Below are 22,189 nucleotides of genomic sequence, written 5' to 3'. Positions count from 1 at the left end.
GTGTGTGTGTGTGTGTGTGTGTGTGTATTTTCATCAGCTGAAAACGTTAGGATTCATTTTTTCATCATAGGAAATGCAAATAATGTTTTGCTGTCTTTTTGAGGTGGCTGGGTATGCAGTCAATTTGATGTTATTCTGTTACTAGGAATTTTGACACAGGGTTCCTAGTTCAGGAATGTTCTCTTCTATCTGTACAGTGAAGTGCGGTTTTTAATAGATAACAGTGGCGGGGGAGGGCCTGGCTGTCTTTTATTTCCGCAGGGTCTTTAATTTGCCCTTTTTACTTCCTTCTTTCCCTTTACTGCCAGGCCTCCAAAGGGCATTACCCTTTCTTTATTTATTTGACTTTTCCCAGAAGCAAGGCTTCTTCAAGGCGGCCACCTCCTGTCCCATTCTCTTTCAAGCCTCTTCCCTGTTAAGTACCCGACCTGTGTTCAGTTTTTAGTGCTTGGTGTCGGACTTTCTCTTTGTAGAGGATTTAAGCCTGGACTTCACTTAAGTCCTTGGCAACAGTGGAGGGAGCTGTGCCGGAATTTGATGTCTTTTCTTTCTTCTACTTAAGAAGCAATTAGAAGTTCAGATCACGGCATTCCCTCGCCTAGTCGCGCTGAAGGCTTGTTTGTTTGTGTTTGTATTTGCTGAAGATGTGAGTAGGGATTCAGACTCAGGCAGTTGCCATTATCCTCCAGACCCGGAAGCCCCCGATACCACTTTTGAAGTATCGAGTGCCAAGTAACATTTCTTTCTTTCCTAGGAGCACGGGAAAGTTCGCGTGTTGCAAGGGCATCCTCAAGGTGACAGCGATTTGTTACAAGACAGGAGTGTTTTCCTAAGATGCTTATGTCGTAACTCTCCTTTCTTCTTTAAGAAAGCAGCAAACGGAAAGGAAAAGATTTAAAAAATATATATTGCTTCCCTTCTTCCTCTTTCATGGTTATTAAAAACAATATAAAACAAAATAATCCTGTTATTCAAGTGCTGTGCACCCTCGGAAAAATGTTCCCTTGACCTCTCTTATTCGACCTCTAGACCCTCCCCCCCCCCCGCCCACCTCTGACTAAATGGATACATAAAATTGACACCTGGGGATCGGGGATGTTTTGCTGTAAAATTAGTAAGAAAACTGCTGCTCGCAGCAGCTAAGTCGGGGCCAGGAGGCGGGTTTGCAGCAAAAAAAACCTCAGGTGGGCCGGCCAGCGGTAAGAGCGAGCCTGTTAAGGGTCTGAGGCGGTCCCAAAGACCCAGGACCGAGGAGATGACAGCCTCGGCGGGGCGGCGCCAGGCAGCCGTGACCGACGGCGTCCCCGGTGCGTGTGCACGTGTGTGTGCGCACGTGTGCGCGCGCTCCGCCCGGTCCCGGGCAGCCACCTGTCACTCACGGGGGGCGGAGAGGGCAGCGGCGGGGAGGACGCAGAGGAGGCGGGGCGGCGGCCCGAGCGGGGGCGGCGCCGAGGCCGGCCCCGCGGAGGCCCTCCCGGCGGAGCCCCGCGTGCTGCAGCCATGGAGACGCGGTAATCCCCTCCTCCGGCCCGCGCCCCGGCCCCCGCAGCCGCCGCCGATTGGTCGCCCTTTGCTCCCTGACCCGCTCGCCGCCTCCGAGGCCGCCGCTTCCTGCTCGGGCGCCGCGCCGCGCTCCCGGCCCGGGGCGGAGCTCGGGCGCCGAGCGCGCGCCGCCTCCGCCGCCGCCGAGCAGCAACCCGCGCCGGAGGAGGAGCCGCCGCCGCGCCCTTCCCCTTCCTCCGCTCCTCCCCCGGCCCGCTCCCCGCCCGCGCCGGCCCCAGGCAGCACTCGCGAGCAGCGGCGGCCGCGGCCGGCGGCCGAGAGGGGAGAATGCGGCGGCGCTCGCGGATGCTGCTCTGCTTCGCCTTCCTGTGGGTGCTGGGCATCGCCTACTACATGTACTCGGGGGGCGGCTCCGCGCTGGCCGCGGGCGCGGGCGGCGGCGCCGGCAGGAAGGTGAGTGGGGCGCCCTGCCCGGGCCCGGCTCCCCCCCCCCCCAAGCCCCCGACTCCCTTTCCCCCGCCGGCCCCTCCCGCGCCGACGCGCCCCCCGCCCGGCCGCGGACCCCCCTGTTCGGACGTGGCCGCGGGGCAACGAGGGGGGCTCCCTCCCTTCCCGCTCTCCTCCGTCCGGATCTCCTCTCGGGTCCCCGCTCCCCGCCCCCCCGGGCCTCCCGGCCGAGTCCCCAGGGCAGGAGGCGCACCCAGCCCCTCTGCGCTGGTCCGACTCGGGCGAGGGCGACCCGGCGCGGCCCCGCAGGACTGGGGGCCCCGGACGCCTTTCTCGTCGCCCCCCCCCCCTCCGCCCGGCCCCCTCCGTCTGCCACACGTAATTGAAGTTGAGTCCTGTCCGGCCGCCGGGAGCCCCATCCCCTGCGGTGGGAAGTTTAAGCGGTGGGGGTGTGGGACACACAAAAGGGGGTGGGGAGGAGAGGAGGGAGAGGCGGCTGCCTTTCCAAAGTGTCATGTACGGGAGAGAGGAGTCCAAGTTTCTTCCCTTGCGTTTGATGCGAGCCGCTGCAAATCCTCACCCGTTTCCCCCTTGTCACCCCGCGGCGGGGAGTGTTGGGTGGGGTGCATGTCGGGGGTCTCTGCCCCTTTCTCTGCCATTTACCTCTGGGGGAGGGGGGCGCAGCCGGCCCCGTGCCGGGTAAAAGAGACTCTCTGGGCGGTTGTCAGCGGAGGGCCAGCGCGCCTCTGCGCCCCGAGTGAGGCCGGCCACGGACATCTCCGCCCCCACCCTCCCCCGACCTTCCCCTCTCGGCCCCGGCGCGGCCCGGACGTGGCCGCCTGCGCTTGTCTTCCCCAGCCCCGCTCGCCGTTACGCGGGGATGGTCCCTTTTCTGTGGGCGCTCTGAGCAGGCTCCCAAGGGTCGGGCGGTTAGGCCGTGGGGACCGTGTAAGCCAGTCTGGACAGCCGGGCGTATCCGGGAGGAAATCGAGCGGCCGGAGGAGCCCCGACGGTGCGGTCCTGCGGCCGTGCTGGGAGAGGAGGGCTTTGGCCGTGGACCTGCTGCCGGCTGGCCTGTGGTGTTCGGTGGCTAATAGGCTTTGAAAGCAGCGTTATCTTTTCCACAATCCTGGAACCCTCATCGCTGTGATGTTTAGTGTCACCGCAAACCCAGGAAATTCTGAGTTCACGGAGGTGGACCGCGGGGTTGGGCAGGAAGCAGGGAATGGTATTCGGGAACAAGCCAAACGGGACTGAGTGTCTATGAACGGACTTTTTTTAGCCATACAGTCAGACCTGTAAAGTCCGTGATGGGGTTTGGCTGCTTCAGAGGTTTCCCTCGTTTGTTTGTTTGTTTCAATTCATTCATTCATTCATTCTCACCCGAAGGAATTAGATAGAGATAGGTATCTTGGTTTAATCTTGGGGAATCGTGTGGAGTTGCTTTGTCTGGAGGGAGCAGAAATGAAGTCGTTCCGTGTGCTGAAATGGCCTAGCTGAGTTCTGAGCTAACAGTGTGCCCTTAGCCCCGTTCTTTTTGTAATGCAGGGAAGTGCTGTATATGTACCTGAAGGCTTTTGTTTGTTCTTGGATGGTAAAGAGCCCGGCTAGCAGCAGGAGCAGTGTGGCCCTTTGAAAACCGTGCTCGCGTTAACCTGGAATTATTTTCAAAACTTTTGCTGTGCAGTAAACCGGGCCTTGGCAGGGCTGCATGGCTTGGTGTGCTGGTGGGACCTGGCAGAGCCTTCTGCCTTTCATGCAAAAGAAAAACAAATAAACCACACTGGTAGAGCTCTTTTCCTTGGTTTGTCGCTTTCATGAGAAACGTGTGATTAGAAACAGCAACGGTGTGGCCTTAGCATCCAGAGAAGCCGACTTCTCCCCTGTGGGCTTCAGCTGCAGGGTTTTGAGGGGGTCTCCTGTGTTGGCCTCTGAAGTGGTATCCTTAATTAAAAAAAAAAAAAAATCTCAGAACTCTTTGTGACCTAGTGGGAGATAAGAGATCAGGTAGGAAAAAAATGTGTGGGAAATGAACAATTATACATGGATTGGTGATTTGGGATTCTATTCTTTCTGTCAACGAACCATAAAATTTAATCCCGGCCCTTAGAATGGTTTAGTGATTTGTCAGTTGAGGAAGAGGTGTGTAAATGCAATAGCTTTTGAAATCGCAGTAAAAGACTCATTAACTTAGTGTTGTGGACCCTGGTATGAAAGTCGGAGCCCTGAGACCATTCTGGAGGACCTGAATAGAAAAACCCCGCCGTCTTGAATTTCCTAATCTAGAGTATAAAACTGTGTACTCTTCCTTCCTTCTGAACTGTTTCCAGGGATTTAAAGACTAAAAAGCCTCTCTTCAGATTTAGTTCATCCTTATGATAAAAGGAAATATGTAGTTTTTTTTTTTTTTTTTTTTTGCTTGTAAAGTATGGACATAAAAAAGATAATGTGGGACGAAAGGCAGAATTTAAATACTAGCTATAGTTTTTTAGGTGCAAGTGGAATTAGTGTTTCTTCTCTTGTTTCCTAGCATGCAAGTCAGTGCTTAGCCTGTGTCTCTCGGCCCTGATGTTTTTCACGGGTTCAGTATTAGACTTCGGGGGATTGTCTGATGGGAGCCTGCCTGGTATTTCTGCTGCTTCAGCACCCCCGCCCGGGCTTGTCACTGTGTGCCCTGCCTGTTAAATAACTCATCCCAGGACCGTTACTCTCCCATTTGGCAAAACCCAGAGAGCCGCCGCACCTCGGATTGCAGATCTAATAAGGTGAACGGGAGGAGCAGGTGCTCAGAAGCATCGTGGGCGTTAGGCGTCAGGTGTGAGGTCAATCGGTTTACGCGTAATATTGTTTAAAAGTATTTCCTTTACATTTATGTAGATCACCCCTCCCATAGTTGGCTCTGTCCCCCTGAATTAATAATTTGCACTTCAAGGATGTCTCTCCTTTGAGCATCTTAAACGCTTTACAATTTTAATCACGTTAAGTCTCCCCCAGGCCTTGGCAGGTTGGCCGTGGGTGAGGCTGTAAGGAGAGAAGAAGGGATATCTGTTGAAGCGCACTTGCCTAAGGGTTAAGGGTGGCCGTGGAGGACGGAAAGGGAAGGGTTTCCCGGGATGTAAAGTTGACGGCTGTGTCAGCCCGAGGGGCACCTGGGGAGCTCAGTAGGTTAAGCGTCCGACTTCGGCTCCGGTCGTGATCTCTCGGTTTGCGAGTTCGAGCCCCGCGTCCGGCCCTGTGCTGACGGCTCAGAGTCTGGAGCCTTCTTTGGATTCTGTGTCTCCCCCTCTCTCTGCCCCTCCCCTGCTCATACTCTGTCTCTCAAAAATGAATAAACATTAAAAAAAAAAAAAAAAGAGTCCGTCAACCTGAGACCCCTGGTCTGCGCTGCTCACGTCCTCGGGAGGGAAGGGAAGGTGTTAGCTGAAGGACGGACCCCGGGCCCGGGGAGCCCGTTCGCTTTCCACCACCCTTCCTTGAGGGGCTTCGGGGGTGGTCCTGTCGGAGGCATGTGGGGGATAGAGGGAGCGGTGGGGGAGTGTGGTACACGTCGTAGGGCAACAGTAAGGTGTGAAACTGGACTTTGGGACTAGGCTCTAGAGGGCCTCGTGTGCCGGGCTGACTGGCTGGTTCTTAATTTGGTTGATCACAGGGAGACAGTAATGCGTTTTGAGCTGGGCAGCGGACGTTCACAAGAAGAGGCATGGCAATGAGTCCATTTATTGGCACTGAGCGACCCTAGCTCTCTACCCGCTTCTGCTTAGTGACCTCTACTAATTTAACTGAACCTCTCCGACCCTCCGTTTCTCATCTTTGCAGCGGGGATAACCATTTTCACCTCGTGGCAGGGCGCTAGATGCCATTAGGAAGGTGTTGAGAAAGAGTAGACACCGGATAAATGGTTTTGGGGCGGTAGGGAGAATAAAGAAAAAGTAAAAACCCCAAATGACTCCTTGAAAAAAATTTTTTTTTTTTTTAATGTTTATTTATTTTTGAGAGAGAGACAGAGCATGAACAGGGGAGGGTCAGAGAGAGGGAGACACAGACTCTGAAACAGGCTCCAGGCTCTGAGCGGTCAGCACAGAGCCCGACGCGGGGCTCGAACTCACGGACCGTGAGATCGTGACCTGAGCCGAAGTCGGCCGCTTAACCGACTGAGCCACCCAGGCGCCCCCCCAAATGACTCCTTGAAAATATAGTGAACCAGGAATCTCAAGTGTCTTCTTGTCCTCTGGAAAACCATTGATGCTTTTGTTTTGTGCTTTCATCCTTCACCCGTTCCTCCAAGATTGATTGGTTTGGTTCATTTGGGCTTGGATCAAAGAGTGACATTAAGGACCGCCTTCTTGGGAAGGGGTCAGGATGCGCCAGCTCTCTCGTGCCCAGCTGTGGTGTCAGAGCGGGGGTCCCCACCTGGGATCCGGGCGGCCCTCCTCGGCCTTGCGTCCCCCGGCAGGAGGGGAGATGGCTGGTATTTCCTCCAGCGTGAGTGGTGTGAGGTTGAACGTGAGGCTGCCATGTGTTACGATGGGGGTCTGTGAGCCTGTCTGTGGGTGGAGGCCAAGGAGGGTACCCAGAAGACACCTAGCCACCCCTATGAGCAGGGTAGAGTCGAAGGAAATTCTGTTTGAGATGGGAGTGTGAAGCCGAGGGTAGGCAGGGCAGCGGTGGGGGGAGAAGGCTACAGCCAGAGAATCCGACACGTGGCACCGTGATACCAACTTTTCTCCAAAGCAAGTCCAGGGTCCCTGTTCCGGAGCTATGTCGTGTCTGCTCTGGGTGCTCGAACATGAGGGAAGCAGGTTGTGGCTGATAAGCTGTGCAGAAGTAACGGGCGCTTCCCTTAACCCTCTGGCAGAAACGAGCAAGAAGCTGCTGTCCCCAGGGGTCGGCTGGCTCAGGCTGTCAGACCTCGAGGTAGGGGTGGGGAGACCTGGCTGGTAAAGGCTGTGCGTGGGCTTCAGGCCCTCCGGAAATCCCTCTACCCCACCTCCTGGTGAATGGTGGGTTTCCTGTTTGGAACCGGGGGGGGAGAGGTAATGGAGAGGTGGTCGGGGGAAATGACTAGCCAGGGATATTTATACATTTATGTTCGGATCGGTAGCTATGTGTACACATAGTATCTTGTTTCTGCCGGAGCTGGAAGTCACGTTTGGGAAGACGTCGACTTCAAAGCAGGCAATGCTGTGCTGCCTACCTTCTAGCAAATCCAGAGACAGTTGGCTTAGTGGAAGGAGGAGGGGGGAGGAGAAGGGGGAGGAGAGGGAGGAGAAGGGGGAAGAGGGAGAGGAGGGGGGGGTGGTGGTACCGGTGAGGCTGCCTGGGGCAGAGACACAGGCAAAGGCAGGAGCTGACTTTGAGGTGCTGGCTGAGATCCCGGGGAAGGAGGTGGGGTATTCCTGGGGAAATAACGAAACCAGACCAAACCTATGAAGTCTCCTAGCCGGCCCAGCCGAATTCATGGGATGAGAAAATTGCCACACCCGGGCCAGATCCGCTCGCCTCTTTTAGTTCTTCCGCTGTGCTCCTTGTGAATCCTGTTCTGGAAGGTTTGTCTGGGCGATGCGGCGATGCACGAGCTGGGTGGATGTCCAAGTGGAAATGCACCTGCACAGCGATGCCACACAGATTAAAATAGGGGGATGCTTCCGTTCTGCTTGTGAAATAAATGCCACCCTCAAGACCCCGAATGCCCCCGAGACGCTGGCCGCCCTGGTCCTCCCTTGGGATCCCTTCTCCGTGTTCAGCACCCAGAGAACTGAAAACCTGCCACTGCAGGGGCCTTTTGGACCCCGCTTCTGTGTCCACGTCGCAGTGGGACTTACACAGGTGGGGTGCCACCCCCGCCGGTGTGCCACTCAGAGCCAAGAAGTGTTGGCCTGGTGTCACCCCCCTGACCCGAAAGGTCACCTTTCCCCTTGAGGCGGGAGTGTTTCATTCTCAGTTGCTGCTGGGATCTGTGTTCACTCCTCCTGTCTCAGATCCTTGCCTCCAGACTGCCTTGTTGGTGAAGCGTTTTCGGGAGGACTTCTGGTTCCTCCATAAGCAAACCCTCCTGAGTGGGGTTTCAGGAGAGGCTGGGCCCGGCGAGGGCCTCTCCTCCTTTGAGAATTAGATCGAATGGGTTGGAGGGAGCACTCCAGTGGACACTCAGGTCCTCAGAGTGGAACTTGACCCTGTCTCTTAGCCGGTGTGGGGCTTCTCTAGCCTTTGGCCACGTGCCTGACCTTCAGGATCAACGCCAGGTAGATGCCCGTCTGGTTTACCTGTCCGGTCAGGAGAGCCTCCCCTGCCTTTCTCCTTTTTGACCGTGTGCCCGTTTCTAGGAGATGAAAAACCGGACTCGAGCCAACCAGGCCTTCCCTGCTGGAGCCCCTCCTCCTCCCCGTCGGTCCCCTGCCCTCACTCTGCCTCGGTGTTTCTGCATTCTGTCATGTCCAGTATAACGGGCCCGGGGAACGTGTCATCTTATACGGGTTGGGTTTCTTCGCGTGTTGGAATGGAGAAGGCAGTGATTCATCCAGAAGGCTGGATTTGGAAAAACCAAAAAGGCCCCACACGGGGCCGTTCACTCCTGGGCTTACACGGAAGCAGCTTTCCTGGGCTTTGGGGATGACGGGCCCTGGGTGCCACGCCTTACGGGAGCTGGCTGTCGCGAAGCCGCGAGCGGCTCAGGGGTGGCCGCCTGGGGACGTGCCACCTGCCTCTGCCCCTGCCCTCCGCGGAGTCCCTCAGGCCCTGAGGGCGGGCCGCCCGGTCCTGCCAGGGCGGGCACTTTCCTGCCCGGTGACTCTGGGAGGAGGTATGGTCAGCGTGGGCGGGACAGGGTTACTGTATTTCCAGAGCCCACATCAGGACACGTGTATTGTCAGGGTCAAGGGTCCCCTTGGGGCAGCGGTCACTCCGGATCAGAAGTTGCTTAGTCTTGGCCGGGCGGACATTTGGAGCCAGTTCATCTTTGTTGTGTGGGGCTGCCCTGTGCGTTGTCAGACGTTTAGTGGCTTCCCTGGCCTCCGCCTCGTGTGTGACAACCGGCAATGTCTTCGGGCCCTGCCAGGTACCGCCTGGGGGACAGGATCGCCCCTGATTAAGGACCGCTGCAGTGTCTGTGTGAACTTTGACTTTTTTTTTTTTTTCCCATGCAACCTTTATGGTTAGACCCCTGCCGAACAGGATGGCCTCTTTGTGCGGTCAAGGTGGACCCCGGGGTGCACACCCGCTGTGTGCCAGGCCCAGGCCTGATGCTTTATCGATGTCGACTCGGTGACTCCTCGTAGCGGCCCTTTTAGTCCTCTCATTTTTCCGATGAAGACTGAAGCACAGAGAGGGTGAGCAACTTGCCCAACGTCGCAGAGCTGGCGGATGGCCGACCCAGCGTTGTCTGATGGGAGGAATCCCCGGGCCTCCGGAGGCGGTGGGGTTTGCCTACAGCTCGAGGCCTGGAGGGTTTCTGCCTGCCCGCGGTGTGGGATGTGGCTCCCTCTTGGTAGCTGGTCTGTCCGTGCCCCTTCCGTGCCTTGTGGCGGCGCCCTCGCCCTGCTGCGCCCCGTCAGAACATTCCCGGAAGGCATTTTGGAGCACACACATAATGCTTCGATGGTGGTATCGGGTCCGTTTGGCTCTTTTCTTCATTTTCACCTTTTTGCGCTATGTGATTACATTTTACGTGTTCTTTTTTTTTTTTTTTAATTTTTTTTTTTCCAACGTTTATTTATTTTTTTTAAGACAGAGAGAGACAGAGCATGAACAGGGGAGGGGCAGAGAGAGAGGGAGACACAGAATCGGAAGCAGGCTCCAGGCTCTGAGCCATCAGCCCAGAGCCCGACGCGGGGCTCGAACTCACGGACCGCGAGATCGTGACCTGGCTGAAGTCGGACGCTTAACCGACTGCGCCACCCAGGCGCCCCACATTTTACGTGTTCTTATCCGTCGGTCATCAGCCGGTCCTGAAGACCACAGTCGTCAGCTGCCCCTCCCGCAGGAGCAGACATGAAAACAGGTTCTACTCCCTTCCATTCCTTCTTTCAATGAGTATTTCGTCAGCACCTACCACGTGACAGACACTGTTTGGGTACTTGGGAATGTAACAGACAGAATCCCCGTTCTCATGGAACTTTCATTCTGGGGGTGGGGGGAGCCAGACAGAAACAGGAGAGGTTAGTAAATGGTGTTGGGTGGAGAAAGGTGCTAAGTGCCAAGGGAGAAAAAAAGCAGCGTCAGGGGATTAGGAGCTGGGTGGGGGTGGTTGTGGTGCCTCGGTGGTCCCTTAGGCTCAACGGCAAAGTGAGGTTTGAGCAGGTTTGAGCCCAGACTGTGGAAGCAGGTGAATCTCTGTGGCTCCCTTGGCTTCGCACGCAGCCCCTGGTTCCAGCTGTGTCCTGTCTTCTGGTGGTCTGTCTTCTCGCTTGCTTTTGCTAAACGAGAGAGCTGGTTTTCTTTCCCGAAGGTTGTCGCCTTTGGTCTGTCACTGGTGGAATTTCCTCTGTGACGTGGAAATCTTGGGGCTTCTTGTCGCAGGGCTGTCTCGGGTGATGCGTGTACCCACCGTAGTGACCACGGTGTGCATACTCCCGCGCCCCCGTCTCCCGCTTGGGGCTTGAGACCGCTCTAGGTGCCTGCAGGTTAATAACGTGCATCGACTCGGTAGAACGTGCTTGTGGAACGATCCTGTCGCTTGATTTCTGAGCCGATCTGTGCGAAATGCTAAGCTGGACCCGGTCGGCGTCCATGGTCCATCGTTGAGTACACTGTTAAATGACATTGCACGTTGGCGGAGCGCTTTCCAGGCGTATTCTCATTTAATGAGGAATCCTCGCGGGTCCCTGTGCACCTGCTGCGGCACGGGATTCCCACTGTGACATCATCTCTGTGAGCTGCTCTGGGTGATGGGGGTTGTTGATTCCTGCAGGAAAACCAGTCTGTAGGAAACCAGAGGGCAGAAGCTGGCCTGGCACCCGGGCTTTGGAGAGGTGGTTCTTGGCAAAGTGGGTCACACTGAGGCTCCGTGGTCTATAGTATTTGTGGAAAATAAAATGGACATGTGACTTCATTGCCCACAGCCGTGGTAGGGAGGGGAACGGTGGGAAATTGCACATCCTCCCGGTTCTCACGTGGGATTACCCAGCTGCTTTTCAGGGAAACTGTGGGCACTTACGAGGAGTCATTAGATACGTTATGGGGTTCTGCGCAGCGCCCCCAGCGTGTTTCCAGAAAAAACAACTGGAGCATTTCCGTGGCGGCAATGGAAAGGTCCTTTTAAAGACCTTCAGACTTTGGAGCAGTTGTGGAGGTTTCTTTAGCTCTGCCCCGGGGGCCTTCTTCGTGGAAGGGTGCTGCTCTAGAAGACAGACACACGTGAGTGGCAGGGTCTGCCTGTCTCAGCTGAATCACAGGGACAGCTGGAGGAGCTGATGTAAATTAGAGGTCTGCATTTGGGAGATGCCCATAAACTAGGTACCCTGTTATCAGGTGGTGACTCTTGCGTGGGGGGGTGGGGGATGCACGGGCCTGTCCTGGATGGTGAGCTGGCTGGCCCTGCGTGGGATGCCTTCAACTCTCATTGTCTTGGCGCTTCCCGCCTCAAGGGCTCTCCCCTCAACCTAGATTTTGAGCTTTTGCTCTGTAACCTTCACAGGGCTTACCCTCTTTTCACCACCCCGTGCCCCTTCTGGCCCTTCCCTGTTCCCTTGTGCTGAGAACCCACCCACTTGTGTTTCTTGCCGCTCGCTTCTTTTTAATGCTTATTTGTTATTTTTGAGAGAGAGAGCATGAGGGGGAGGGGCAGGGAGAGAGGGGGGGTGGGCTCCGTGCTGACACCAGCGAGCCCGATGCGGGGCTCGAACCCGCGAACCATGAGATCATGACCTAAGCCGAAGTCGGAGGCTCAACCAACCGACTGAGCCACCCAGGCGCTGCTCACTTTTGATAATCACCGATTTTCCCCTTCATCTGGAATATACCTCTTTTTATCAAGTCTAAGATGCCATTATCCATAAAACCATTATTTTATGTAGCACTGAGCAAGAAAAAAAAAAGCCACTGTTCATTGAACTGTGACACAATGGTTTCTTTATCAGTTAACGTTTTTATTTTCTACTTATTTAAAGAGCTCTTTTGGACTTAATTAGACATTGATTTTTCCATACATCACGCTTGTGCATAGATAAAAAGGAAAATACACATGAAATATATGGGGTAAGGTGTTCCTAAAACTTTCTCAGTGTCTACTTTTTGACTCCGAGATATTTGCGCCTGTTTTCCTCAAAGTCATCTGCACTGCCAAGACCTTTGGTGATGCAGCATTAAAAAAAAAAAAAAAAAAAAAAAAAAAATCAATGAAAGCTCTAAAAGCTCTTGGTTCTGGGCTCTTAACATAGCATGGCAATTATGTAGAGTTAGCCAGATTTTAACTCATTTGGGAATTTTCCCTCATTCCCCAATTCCCCATTCATTTCTGTCCTACTTGGTTTGGTTTCTAAGGATTACGAGTGCTTTACTGTTGTTTCTGGGGTTTTCTTCCAGGCCACTTGACGTGCATCACGTGGACTTTGCCACTGGTGTGTTGTATGTTTGAGCAGGTGCTGTGACGACAGGTGCACTGTGGCCCTTTTCCTGGCCCGCAGTGTCATCAGGCTCATTCACTGTGGGATGCGTCCCGATTTCATGTTAAGCTGTGAGAAATAGCGCATCTTAGAACTGATGAGTTACGGTCTTCTTTTTCTCACGTGTGCGATTACTCCCCTTTATGAGAACTCGGCTCCACGCCTTCTGTGCTCGATAAAGGGAACTGTGCTTGATAGAGGGAGATGGTAGCCCCCATTGGAACGTGTACATCTGTATCTGTTCACTCCCAATCCCCAGAATCCATGGAAGCAAAAGTACTTCTTGGCTTTTATTTTTGAGCGGTGAGCAGTGATGAGCAGGAACCCTTTCCAAAACACTTTGGAGCGTTTTCTATCTACAGGTTAACCCTGCTGAATGCTGGGATCTGCAGGGGTGAGCAAGGCACTCTGTCTTCCTTCATGGAGCTCAGAATCGCTGAACAAGCCAACTAGAGAAAGAAAGAAAGAAAGAAAGAAAGAAAGAAAGAAAGAAAGAAAGAAAGAAAGAAAGAAAGTTGAAGAGGGATTGGATAGCAGTTGAAATGTTAAGCATCATCATTAATTTTCTTAGTGGCAGTAATGGTCTTGGGGTTGTTTTTTGAAAATCCTTATCTTTTGTAGGTACAAACTAGATATTTATGGGTGCAAATCATGACCTGGGCCACAATCGAGAGTCGGATGCTTAACTGATTGAGCCACCCAGGCGCCCCTGAAAACCAAAATTTTTCAAAAAGCAACTTGAAGGCTTAGGGATAGAGCCAGTGAAAGGTTTCTGGTCCCAGTTTCCAACATGTCTGTTGTAGGGAGGTTTCTAGCAAACAATGCTTCTACACCAGCTGAGCGCCTTACGAGTTCAATCCAATTCTGATAGTGTCTGCCTGGAGACGGTGCCCGCTTCCACGGGTTAAGGGCTCAGTCCTACAAGATCGTCCTCCGCTTCTGCGGCCAATCACAAGCCCAGACTGTTCCCTGTGCTTCTGACGGGCTGGCTAAAAATTAGAGGTTCCCAAGGCCCTTTTCTTGGGTAAAAAGTTAGTTTGCTAGAACGGCTCAAAAACTCAGGGAACCCGTTTACTGACTAGATTACTGATTTATTACAAAGGATATCAAAGGATATGAATGAATAGCCAGATTAAGAAACACATAGGGCAAAGTCCCAAACAAAGAAGCTTCTGTCCTCATGGAGTTTGAGGCCTGGTGTGGTGGCACACAGAAGTGTTCTGGTTCTCCTAGAAGCTCTCCGAACCCCCTCCTTTTGGGTTTTTGTGGAGGTTTCATTACATAGGCATAACTGACCAAATCATTGGCCATGGGTGATCGATTCCATGTTTTGCTCTCCACCCCCCCCCCCCAAGAAATTGGGGAGGTGGGACTGAAAGTTCCAGCCCTCTGATCACACGGTTGGGGCCCCTGGCAACCAGCCCCCATCTTGAGAGCTTCTCCAAAGTCACCTCATTAACATAAACCCAGTTGTGAAAGGGGGCTTGTTAAGATTCACGAGACACCCATTTCACCTTTATGGCCCTAAAGGGTGTTCAGGAACTGAGGACAACAGGCAGTTCAAGGGTTTGGGGAGTCGTAAGCCAGGACCTGTGGACGAAGAGAGAATATATATTTCTCATAAATCAGCATCACCGTTAGTAAAGACATACATCAGTCTTGTGTGTCTTAGGAATACCCAGTGGTGATTAAATTTTTTTTTTTTTTAACATTTATTTATTTTTGAGACAGAGCATGAATGGGGGAGGGTCAGAGAGAGGGAGACACAGAATCTGAAACAGGCTCCAGGCTCTGAGCTGTCAGCACAGAGCCTGATGCAGGGCTCGAACTCACGGACCGCAAGATCATGACCTGAGCTGAAGTTGGACGCTTAACCGACTGAGCCACCCAGGCGCCCCCAGTGGTGATTCTTTTCAAAGGATGCTTCGGAGGTTGCCTAAGATCTCGAACTGTCACCTGTATCACCAGGAAAATATTCTTCTATTTGGTACCGTTTCTTCTATAAGAATTATCTGTGTAAACTCTCAGGAAATTACTAACCTTGGTGAATGTTTTGGTGGGAGAGTGTTTGTTAGTTTAAGGTGTTCTGTGAGATCGCTTACACCTAACCAGCCTCCTCCGTGGCCCAGAGACCCTGTCACCTACCTGAGTTTGACTTGGATGTTGTTACATTGACTGTATCCTTCTCATTTGACAGGTGCGAGTGGGCAGAAAACGTGTATGTTTAGTCCTGCTAGCTTTTCCACTCATCCTGGGCAGTCTGCTTGCTGTCATAAACAATCCATTAGGAGCCATGGATGATTTGGGAAGCCAGGGTGGGAGACCCTTAATAAATATATATTATTCCTTTCTTCCCCAGCAGGATATCGTTGGTAACAGCTCATATTTTACATTGGATTTGTGAATGAGACATTTGTGACAAACGTATGATAATGCATGTGTTTTCTTGTAAGTTTTATTTAGGTAATCCCTACCCCCAACGTGGGACTTGAACTCACGACCCCGAGATCACGAGTCAAATGCTCTTCCCGCTGAGCCGGCCAGGCGCTCCTCATAACGCATGTTTTCTGTAAGGTATAATTCCTGATACTTCCAATTTATGTCAGCCTTGTCACCGAGCTGCCCGAAGCACTTTGGAGGCATTGCTCATTTATCTTTCGTTTCTTCATGCCCGGAAGAGTGTCAGGAACTGGTTTTCTTCCTGCACTCATGCGTGCAGTTTCCAGCGGGCCCCAAGGTTATGAACTTGCCCCACAGGTCATGCAGTGGCAGTGTTGGGGCTAGAATTGTAATGGCTCCCCAACTACTTAAAATACGGCTTTGGAGAGAGTCGGCTGTGGCCGTCGTGATCTTAGAGCTGCCGTCCCTGACTCAAGAGTGTGCCGTGCCAAACGGCAGGTTTCTGTCTCGTTAATGCAGACCTGCAGCTTCAGACCTGGAAGGTGCTGATTGCTGGGGCTGGCGATCGTCTCCGTGACCTTTATCACTGCGTGCTGCGGATGTGGGTGAGCTAGCAGTGAGCTGGGAGGGGGTGTGTTCTGGGTTCTTAGGTGGCCTGAGCTCCGGCCTGAGGGCGGGCATCACAGAAGGAGCCTCGCTGTGGTCCGCCGGGTCTCGCCGACGGGTTCACAGAGGCAGGTGGGGCCTCTGATGATCTAATCCGCCTGGTGCTTCACGCAAGCATCGCAAAGTGCTGGTGTCCCTACCACCTGCACCATCGGTCTCTGAAAGCAAAGCTCTCCTCAGTACTTTGAGATTTTATGTGGGTTTCGGCAGAGGGAAAGAGGGGCCTGTGGAGGGCCGGTGTGTGTTCAGGGTCTGAGCTGCCCGCAGAGCGGAGTCCTCGATGACCCGGGCTCCGTGCGCGATGCGGCGTGACTTCTGGCCAGTGGCCGCCTAAGAGCCGGTGTCCAGTGGGGAGCCCGGGTCTCAGGGGGTTGCCAGGGCAACTCGGTAAATCCACCTTGGGGCATTTGGAAACCGCCTTGCAGAGCCCAGGGCGATTGTGCAGTGCAGGGGCCCTCCGGACGGCACAGCTGGCCCTGGGGGCACAGGGCTGAGGGGATGCATACACGGGAGCCGTGGGCCTGGCTTCTCCAGGTGGCTGTGTAAAACCCAGGCAAGTCCCTTAACTCCTCCGTTCCTCAGTTTCCTCATTTATGGATCTCCTCGGGTGGTTCAGTGAAGAACGAGGCGGAATGGGGCCTGGTACTTCTGTAGTGAGTGCCTCTGACACCTGCTGGTGCTGACGGAAAACTCTCACGTTAGAGTGACAGGTGCTGGCGCCCCGAGCCGGGTGGGGCTGCCCTCCGTGGCAGGTGTTCACGAGCCCAGGGCTCCTGTGCTCACTGGAGCCAGCCGCCCTGTGCCGTGTTTAAGCAGATGAGCCTGCCCTTCCGGAAAGTACCTGCACCTCCGTGGAGCTTGCCTGGGACCTTCATTTTAGAAGGAGGGTAAGGACACAAGGGATTCCTGCAGCCTTTGCTCCTTCTTCAGTGAGGAAGCCGAGCCCCAGAGGTGGTGGGTGACCTGGGCAGGGTGAGGTGGGCAGGGACTCCGGTGTGAGCGCTGAGTCGATGGGCGGGGGGGCGGTCTGGCAGACCGGAGGCAGGAGGCTCAGGCCGGAGCCCTCTCCTCCAGCGTGAGGTTCCCGGGAGCTCATTTCCCGGTTTTACCCCGTAAGCTCCCGTCTTTGAAACTACCCCAGGATGTGGTTTTTAACTCTGTGACTGTGTAATTAATTTTTTAACTCTAATAGGCAATTGGCTTTTTCAATATCTTGAGCTGTTATTATCTGAACGCGGCATGTTATTTGGAAACTTTTCCACAAGGTTTTAATTAGGAAACGTTCTTTTGGTTTCATCAGTACAGTTTCTGGCTTGCTTTTGAAACTGTAGGTGAGTGACAAGTGGGAGACAAATTAATAATCCGTGGCAACGCGACAGAGCCCCCCCAGTGAGGGCTGAGGACTCGTTCTGTCAATTAGCAGGGTGTTCGTGTGGTTTCTCTGATGCCTCTAATTAAGACAACGTACAACTGGATTGCAGATTAATAGATAAACCGTGCAATGATGTCGAGAAGAACACTCCATGCAAAAACCCGGATGTTTGGTTGTGCCCACTCGAAGAGCCTGGTTCAGGTGTTGCCGTCACCCTTACTGGCCTCCATTTCCTCATCTGTAAACTGAAGGTGGCTGGAAATTCACGAGATGACGGCGGCCTTACTGACACGGGTTAGCCAGCGCCCTACTTTTTGCGCGTGCTCACTCTCCTTTCCCGCAGATGCTTCTGGGGCTGACTCCAGGCGTCTCTGATGGACAAGGGGGCTTGCTCGGAGGAAGAGACCCTAGCTGATGGTGACGTCGTGGTGTGAGTCGTTGGACCAGGGATGAAATCAGGAGCAGCCCGCTTCCTTTGCGGACTGTCTCCCTTTCTTGGACCACATGGAATCGCATGGCCCTGGGGAGGTCCCTGTTTTTAAGGGGAAGCTGTGGCACCGAGCGAGGCCAGCAGTGTCACGTTTGGGTTACGTTTTGAAGATACTGTAGTTGGTCAGAGTGCAGTGTGGTCCCCAGAGGCACCAGAACAAAGCAGACCTACTGGATTAATGGCACGGGGGGAGCGAGCTGATGCGACGGCAGTTGCGTGGCTGTCTGGCTTCACGTCCTGCCTTCCCGGCCCCCAGACGTTTAGGCTGGTCACCTCCTCCCAAGGCCTCAGGAGCTGGCCCACCCTAGGAGATCCAGCGTGCTCCTTGGAGATCCAGCATGCTCCCTCGCCCCCTGTGGCGAGCTCTGTTCATCCCTCCCCTGTCAGAGCTGGGGGAGAGTCTGGCTTGGGAGCCTTCCCTCCTGTGTCTGGGCTATTTATTTGCTCCAGGAAGGGAATGTCGCGCCGTGAGAAGAACAATCCTGGCCTGGGAGGTCTGCACACAGAGAAGTGGCGGACAAGGCCTAGCGATATGGCCTTTGCCTGGCGTGCTGGTCAGGAAGCCCTCTGCAAAGAACATACACATTTAAGTGTTAATTAGGCAACGGGGGTGGGGGGGGGGTGGGGGGAGCCGGGCTAAGAGATGACCTTTAAAGGTTGTCGGCAGCCCTCCGGTACTTGGCGGCACGAAGAAATGTATCAAGATAGAGAATCCCTGTTTCAAGGCGTTGCTCTTTCCTTTAAAAAGGCTGTCGGGACTGTGGAGTGGTGCCCAGAGAGTTCAAGAGACGGACAACGTTCAGCATTTAGTTTCCCCTGCGCGGTAACGATGGGGGCAGTATGTTTGTGCTCGGCGTCTCTGGAACGATTGGGATCCACTATACCTGGGTGTGTGTGAAGCGTTGAAGATCCCCGTGCGTGTCTCTTAGCGCCTTCCCCGGGGAGGGGGCCCTACTGCTCCGTCCCGTCCTCCGATCTGCGTGCGAGCAGAGGGACAAAGGAGGGGAGGACCCGGAGCTGTGGGTTGGCCCAAGCCCTTCTCCGCCAGCCGCAGACACTGGGCTGTGTGCCCTCGGGGGAGGAGGGGTGCGTCTCCGGATCCTGATAGTAGGACGCAGCCTTCCGTCATCCCTGGGTCCCCCGCCGCGTGCCAGCGTGGATGCTCTTGCACCGCTGAGCAGTCTGGTGTAAGTTCTAATCGCCTGCATCCCGCTAGCCTGTGAGCATCTTGAGGCCTGGCGTGTGCTTATTAGCTCCTCCCCTTCCCGCCTTTCTCCCTCCGGTAGAACTGCACTAGCAGCCGTGGTGTGTCTGACCTTGGGGAACGAAGCCACCGAGGATCTGGGAATCTGCATTCTGGGAGGGGTGCAGGTTGAAGGCCCACCAGACCGGTACTGGATAGCCCCACATGGAGCTCCAAGGGGGCTCAGATAATCAGCAGACAGGACCAAGGAGGGGACATTTGGGGAAGATCTGATGACTGGAAGGATCCAGCCACGAAGACGTGGTGGAAGACCGTCCAGTCATGGAGAGGATCACGTGCAAAGGTCCTGAGGCCAGACTGGATTTGGTGTGCTTGGGCCACGAAAAGCAAAAGAAGGCTTGCGAATAGAAGCACGGTGGGCAAAGGAGGCACCGGGTCAGTAAGCATTTAGGAATTTACTCGTGTGTGTCATTGGGTTCCCCGAGTGTAGCTCAGCACCCCACACACTGTTGGTGCTCTGTAAACATTGGGCAGTGAGATGCAATTCAGACTGGTGGGAGCCACCGTGGTGAGAATGGCTGTGAGCCCAGACTCAGTGGAGGGTCTGCTGCTTGGTGAACCACGTGATACTATTAGAACACATCCTGGCCTCTGCCTCCGCTCTCCCCTGAGCTTTTCCCCCCTGCTGCGTGCCCTAGCCTTGAGTTTCAAGCCACTTGCCCCTTTTTGCACGGTCTCCGGTCTGTAACGGCTGTGGTCTGGCAGAAGCGCTCAAGGTAGGGAGCCGTTATCGTTTCTGGGTGCAAGTCTGGCTTTCCCCCAAGCGCAGTGCATCCCTGAGCATTTCTTTCCTCCAGAAATGCTGCATTGCTGTTGCGGCCCCACGGGCCCCAGCTGTATTTGTATGTGTGCTGTTAAATCATCGCGCCTTAATCAGCGGGGTGCCGCTTCACCTCTCCCGAGGAGGAGTGCAGGGAGACCATGCAGGATGCTGAGGCACAAGAGAGAGACATACTGAGCTGAGCGATAGAATTATCAGTTGTTTTTAAACCGTCCTCGTTCCTTCCAGCTGTATTTAGCAAAGAGTTTTTCATTATGAACTCCCCTTCCACCAATCCATCATCGTAAAACTGCTGTGCATTTAGATGGTAATCTTTAGTCAGGCACCTAGGTTAAAGTGGTCTCTAGGCTGCCTGGCTGTGTAGACGCACCGCTGGGCTCCGGATTAGGCATCTGACGTTCTCTTGCGCGTTACGTTCCTGAGCTTTTGGAGCTGCCTGCGATTGGCTGTTTTAAAGCTCTGTGCCTTCAGTGGCCACTGGGGTAAGAAGTTTTGACACACCACTGACCTCTGATGTAGAGGATGGGAGGTTTAGGGCATTAGATGGGACGGAGGCGGATTTATGTTGTGAAATGTGGGGGCGCCTGCAGGCAGTCCTTCTGGAGGGCCGCTGGGTGGGCGTGCGGTCTGTTCACACTTTGGTCGGCGCCCCCCTGAAGTAATTTGACACTGCTCGCCAAGGGAGCCGTAGCACATGTTGGAATGCCTCCAGCAACCCGCGAAGTGTTCGTAGCCAACCCGTCGAGTCCAGGTCGGGACGCAGGTGCCACGGGACATGTGCGGAGCAACAGGGGAGCGTTCTGTCCGCCCTCGTGGAATGCAGAGACCCAGCCATAGGATTTGATTCCAGGACCTGGCATCCGTAGGAGCCGAGAAAATTCTGTCCTCCATTCTTTTGGAGAGTTTGGAGGTACAGAATAATGAGACCCTGGGGGATGGCGTCTGGAGTCCCTTGAGCAAGAATTTAGAGTGGATGGGGGCGATTAGGGATAACGGCACATCGCTCTGCCCTGCGCTGAGAAGTGGTTAGTTCAGCCTTCGACAATTAGCAGAGGACCTCCTGGTGGGTAAATGGGGTGCAGGTGGCTGGAAGAACGTGTAAGTCAAGGGAGAAGGGAGAACAGGGGAAGCGGCAGGCCTGGAGGGAAAATCCACAGCCTGACTACCTCCCCCTCCGGAGCTTGGAGCTTTCTGTCTTTTACATTTTGCGGGGGGGTGGCGGGGGGGGGGGGAGAGGGTGGTATTGTTGTTGGCCGGGGAGGAAAACAGCTGTAAAATGAGTCCTTTGCGTGCCAAGGGCATTGATCTGCCTTTTCACTCCTTGTTCCTCCTCTTCGGTTTCACCTCCAACACAGGACCTCACTTTTGCAGAGTGAGGATTCAGTTGCAGGCTGAATCTCCTGGGTTGGATCTCTTGACGCAGTTAATGACCTACTATTGATAGACTGCGTTTAGGGCACAGCACCTTCTCCCCAGCTGTATGTTTGCCGCGCTCCTGGTGCTTTTGGAGAACCCTGGGAGTGTGGGTGGAGAGGTGGCTTGAGCGGCTTTGAGCTCTGGAGGCATTGCCTGGGTCCAGTCTCCCCTTTCTAAGTCTGTCACCTCCCCTGTAAGATGGAAATAACAGACCCTCCTTTGTTATGAGGATGGAATGAGATGTCGTCTGTCAAGCACTTAGTACAACCCTGTGCCGAGCATGTAGGTCGAAAGTGCTCAGTATAATGTGTGTGTGTGTGTGTGTGTGTGTGTGGTACTTAACTCAGCTGGAAAGTCCCTGTCTGCAGCTACTGACACATGTACTTGTGCACGTGGATGTACACGCACATAGAGGCATGCGCTCCCACACCTTTGCGTCTTCCTGGCTGAAAAGGTGCATATGTCATTTCAGCAGAAATGTGAAGTCACTTTGTGGAGGTCAGCATGCCTTTCTTCCACCACAGGGAGAAATTGCACCAGGGAAGGTGTCTGCGGAGGTGGGAATGAAGATCCTGGTCTGGAGGGCTTCTGCGCCCTTCTTTCGTGGGGCGGGCACCAAGCTAGCATCCGACACAGCTCCTTGACAACCTGTGCACACTGTCCCCGGACAGAAGGGGACGTGGCCTGTAGGACGTGCGTAGTTTCCATATTGTATGAGCTGCCGCATCTGATGACCAGTGCTCATTAGTGAATTTCACAAATGCAATATACACAGACTGAAGGAATTTGCCCATTGTTTGCACTCGATTTGCTGCGCTGAAATGAAACGTCAAGGACTGCAGTAGCCTCAGACTCTGTGTGCTGTCATCTTCCCGCTTCTCCCCACTTGATTCTTCCCCGTGTCTAAATTGGTTTTCCTTACAGTTTACACCTTTCATCCCTGCCCATCCCCCTCGCTGTCGTCCAGTGTTCCTCAGTCTGACCGCACAGTAGAAACACCTGGGGAGATTTAAAAGTACAGGTGCCTAGGGGCGCCTGGGTGGCGCAGTCGGTTAAACGTCCGACTTCAGCCAGGTCACGATCTTGCGGTCTGTGAGTTCGAGCCCCGCGTCAGGCTCTGGGCTGATGGCTCAGAGCCTGGAGCCTGTTTCAGATTCTGTGTCTCCCTCTCTCTCTGCCCCTCCCCCGTTCATGCTCTGTCTCTCTCTGTCCCAAAAATAAATAAACGTTAAAAAAAAAAATAAAAAAAAAA

The 22,189-nt window shown here is 54.2% G+C and overlaps 1 protein-coding gene across 2 annotated transcripts in view; it reads left to right on the top strand.

The window, feature by feature from the left end:
• The first annotated feature begins 1,781 nt into the window (after window positions 1-1,781).
• Window positions 1,782-22,189, top strand: part of GALNT2 (polypeptide N-acetylgalactosaminyltransferase 2) — a 193,097-nt gene continuing 172,689 nt past the window's right edge. The window contains exon 1 of one of the 2 annotated variants that reach the window (XM_047088640.1): window positions 1,782-1,956. In XM_047088640.1, the coding sequence (XP_046944596.1) occupies window positions 1,831-1,956 (126 nt within the window). In that variant the 5' untranslated portion in view covers window positions 1,782-1,830. The remainder of the gene's footprint in view (window positions 1,957-22,189) is intronic. The other variant, XM_047088639.1, reaches the window with a different exon arrangement.

Source organism: Lynx rufus, unplaced genomic scaffold, assembly GCF_022079265.1.
Source record: "Lynx rufus isolate CCGP_SWC_20201006 ecotype Redwood Valley unplaced genomic scaffold, mLynRuf1.p SCAF_25, whole genome shotgun sequence".
In the NCBI taxonomy this organism is placed as follows: Eukaryota; Metazoa; Chordata; class Mammalia; order Carnivora; family Felidae; genus Lynx; species Lynx rufus.
Note: the sequence above shows the minus strand (reverse complement) of the source record. Positions and strands in the feature narration are given on the sequence as shown.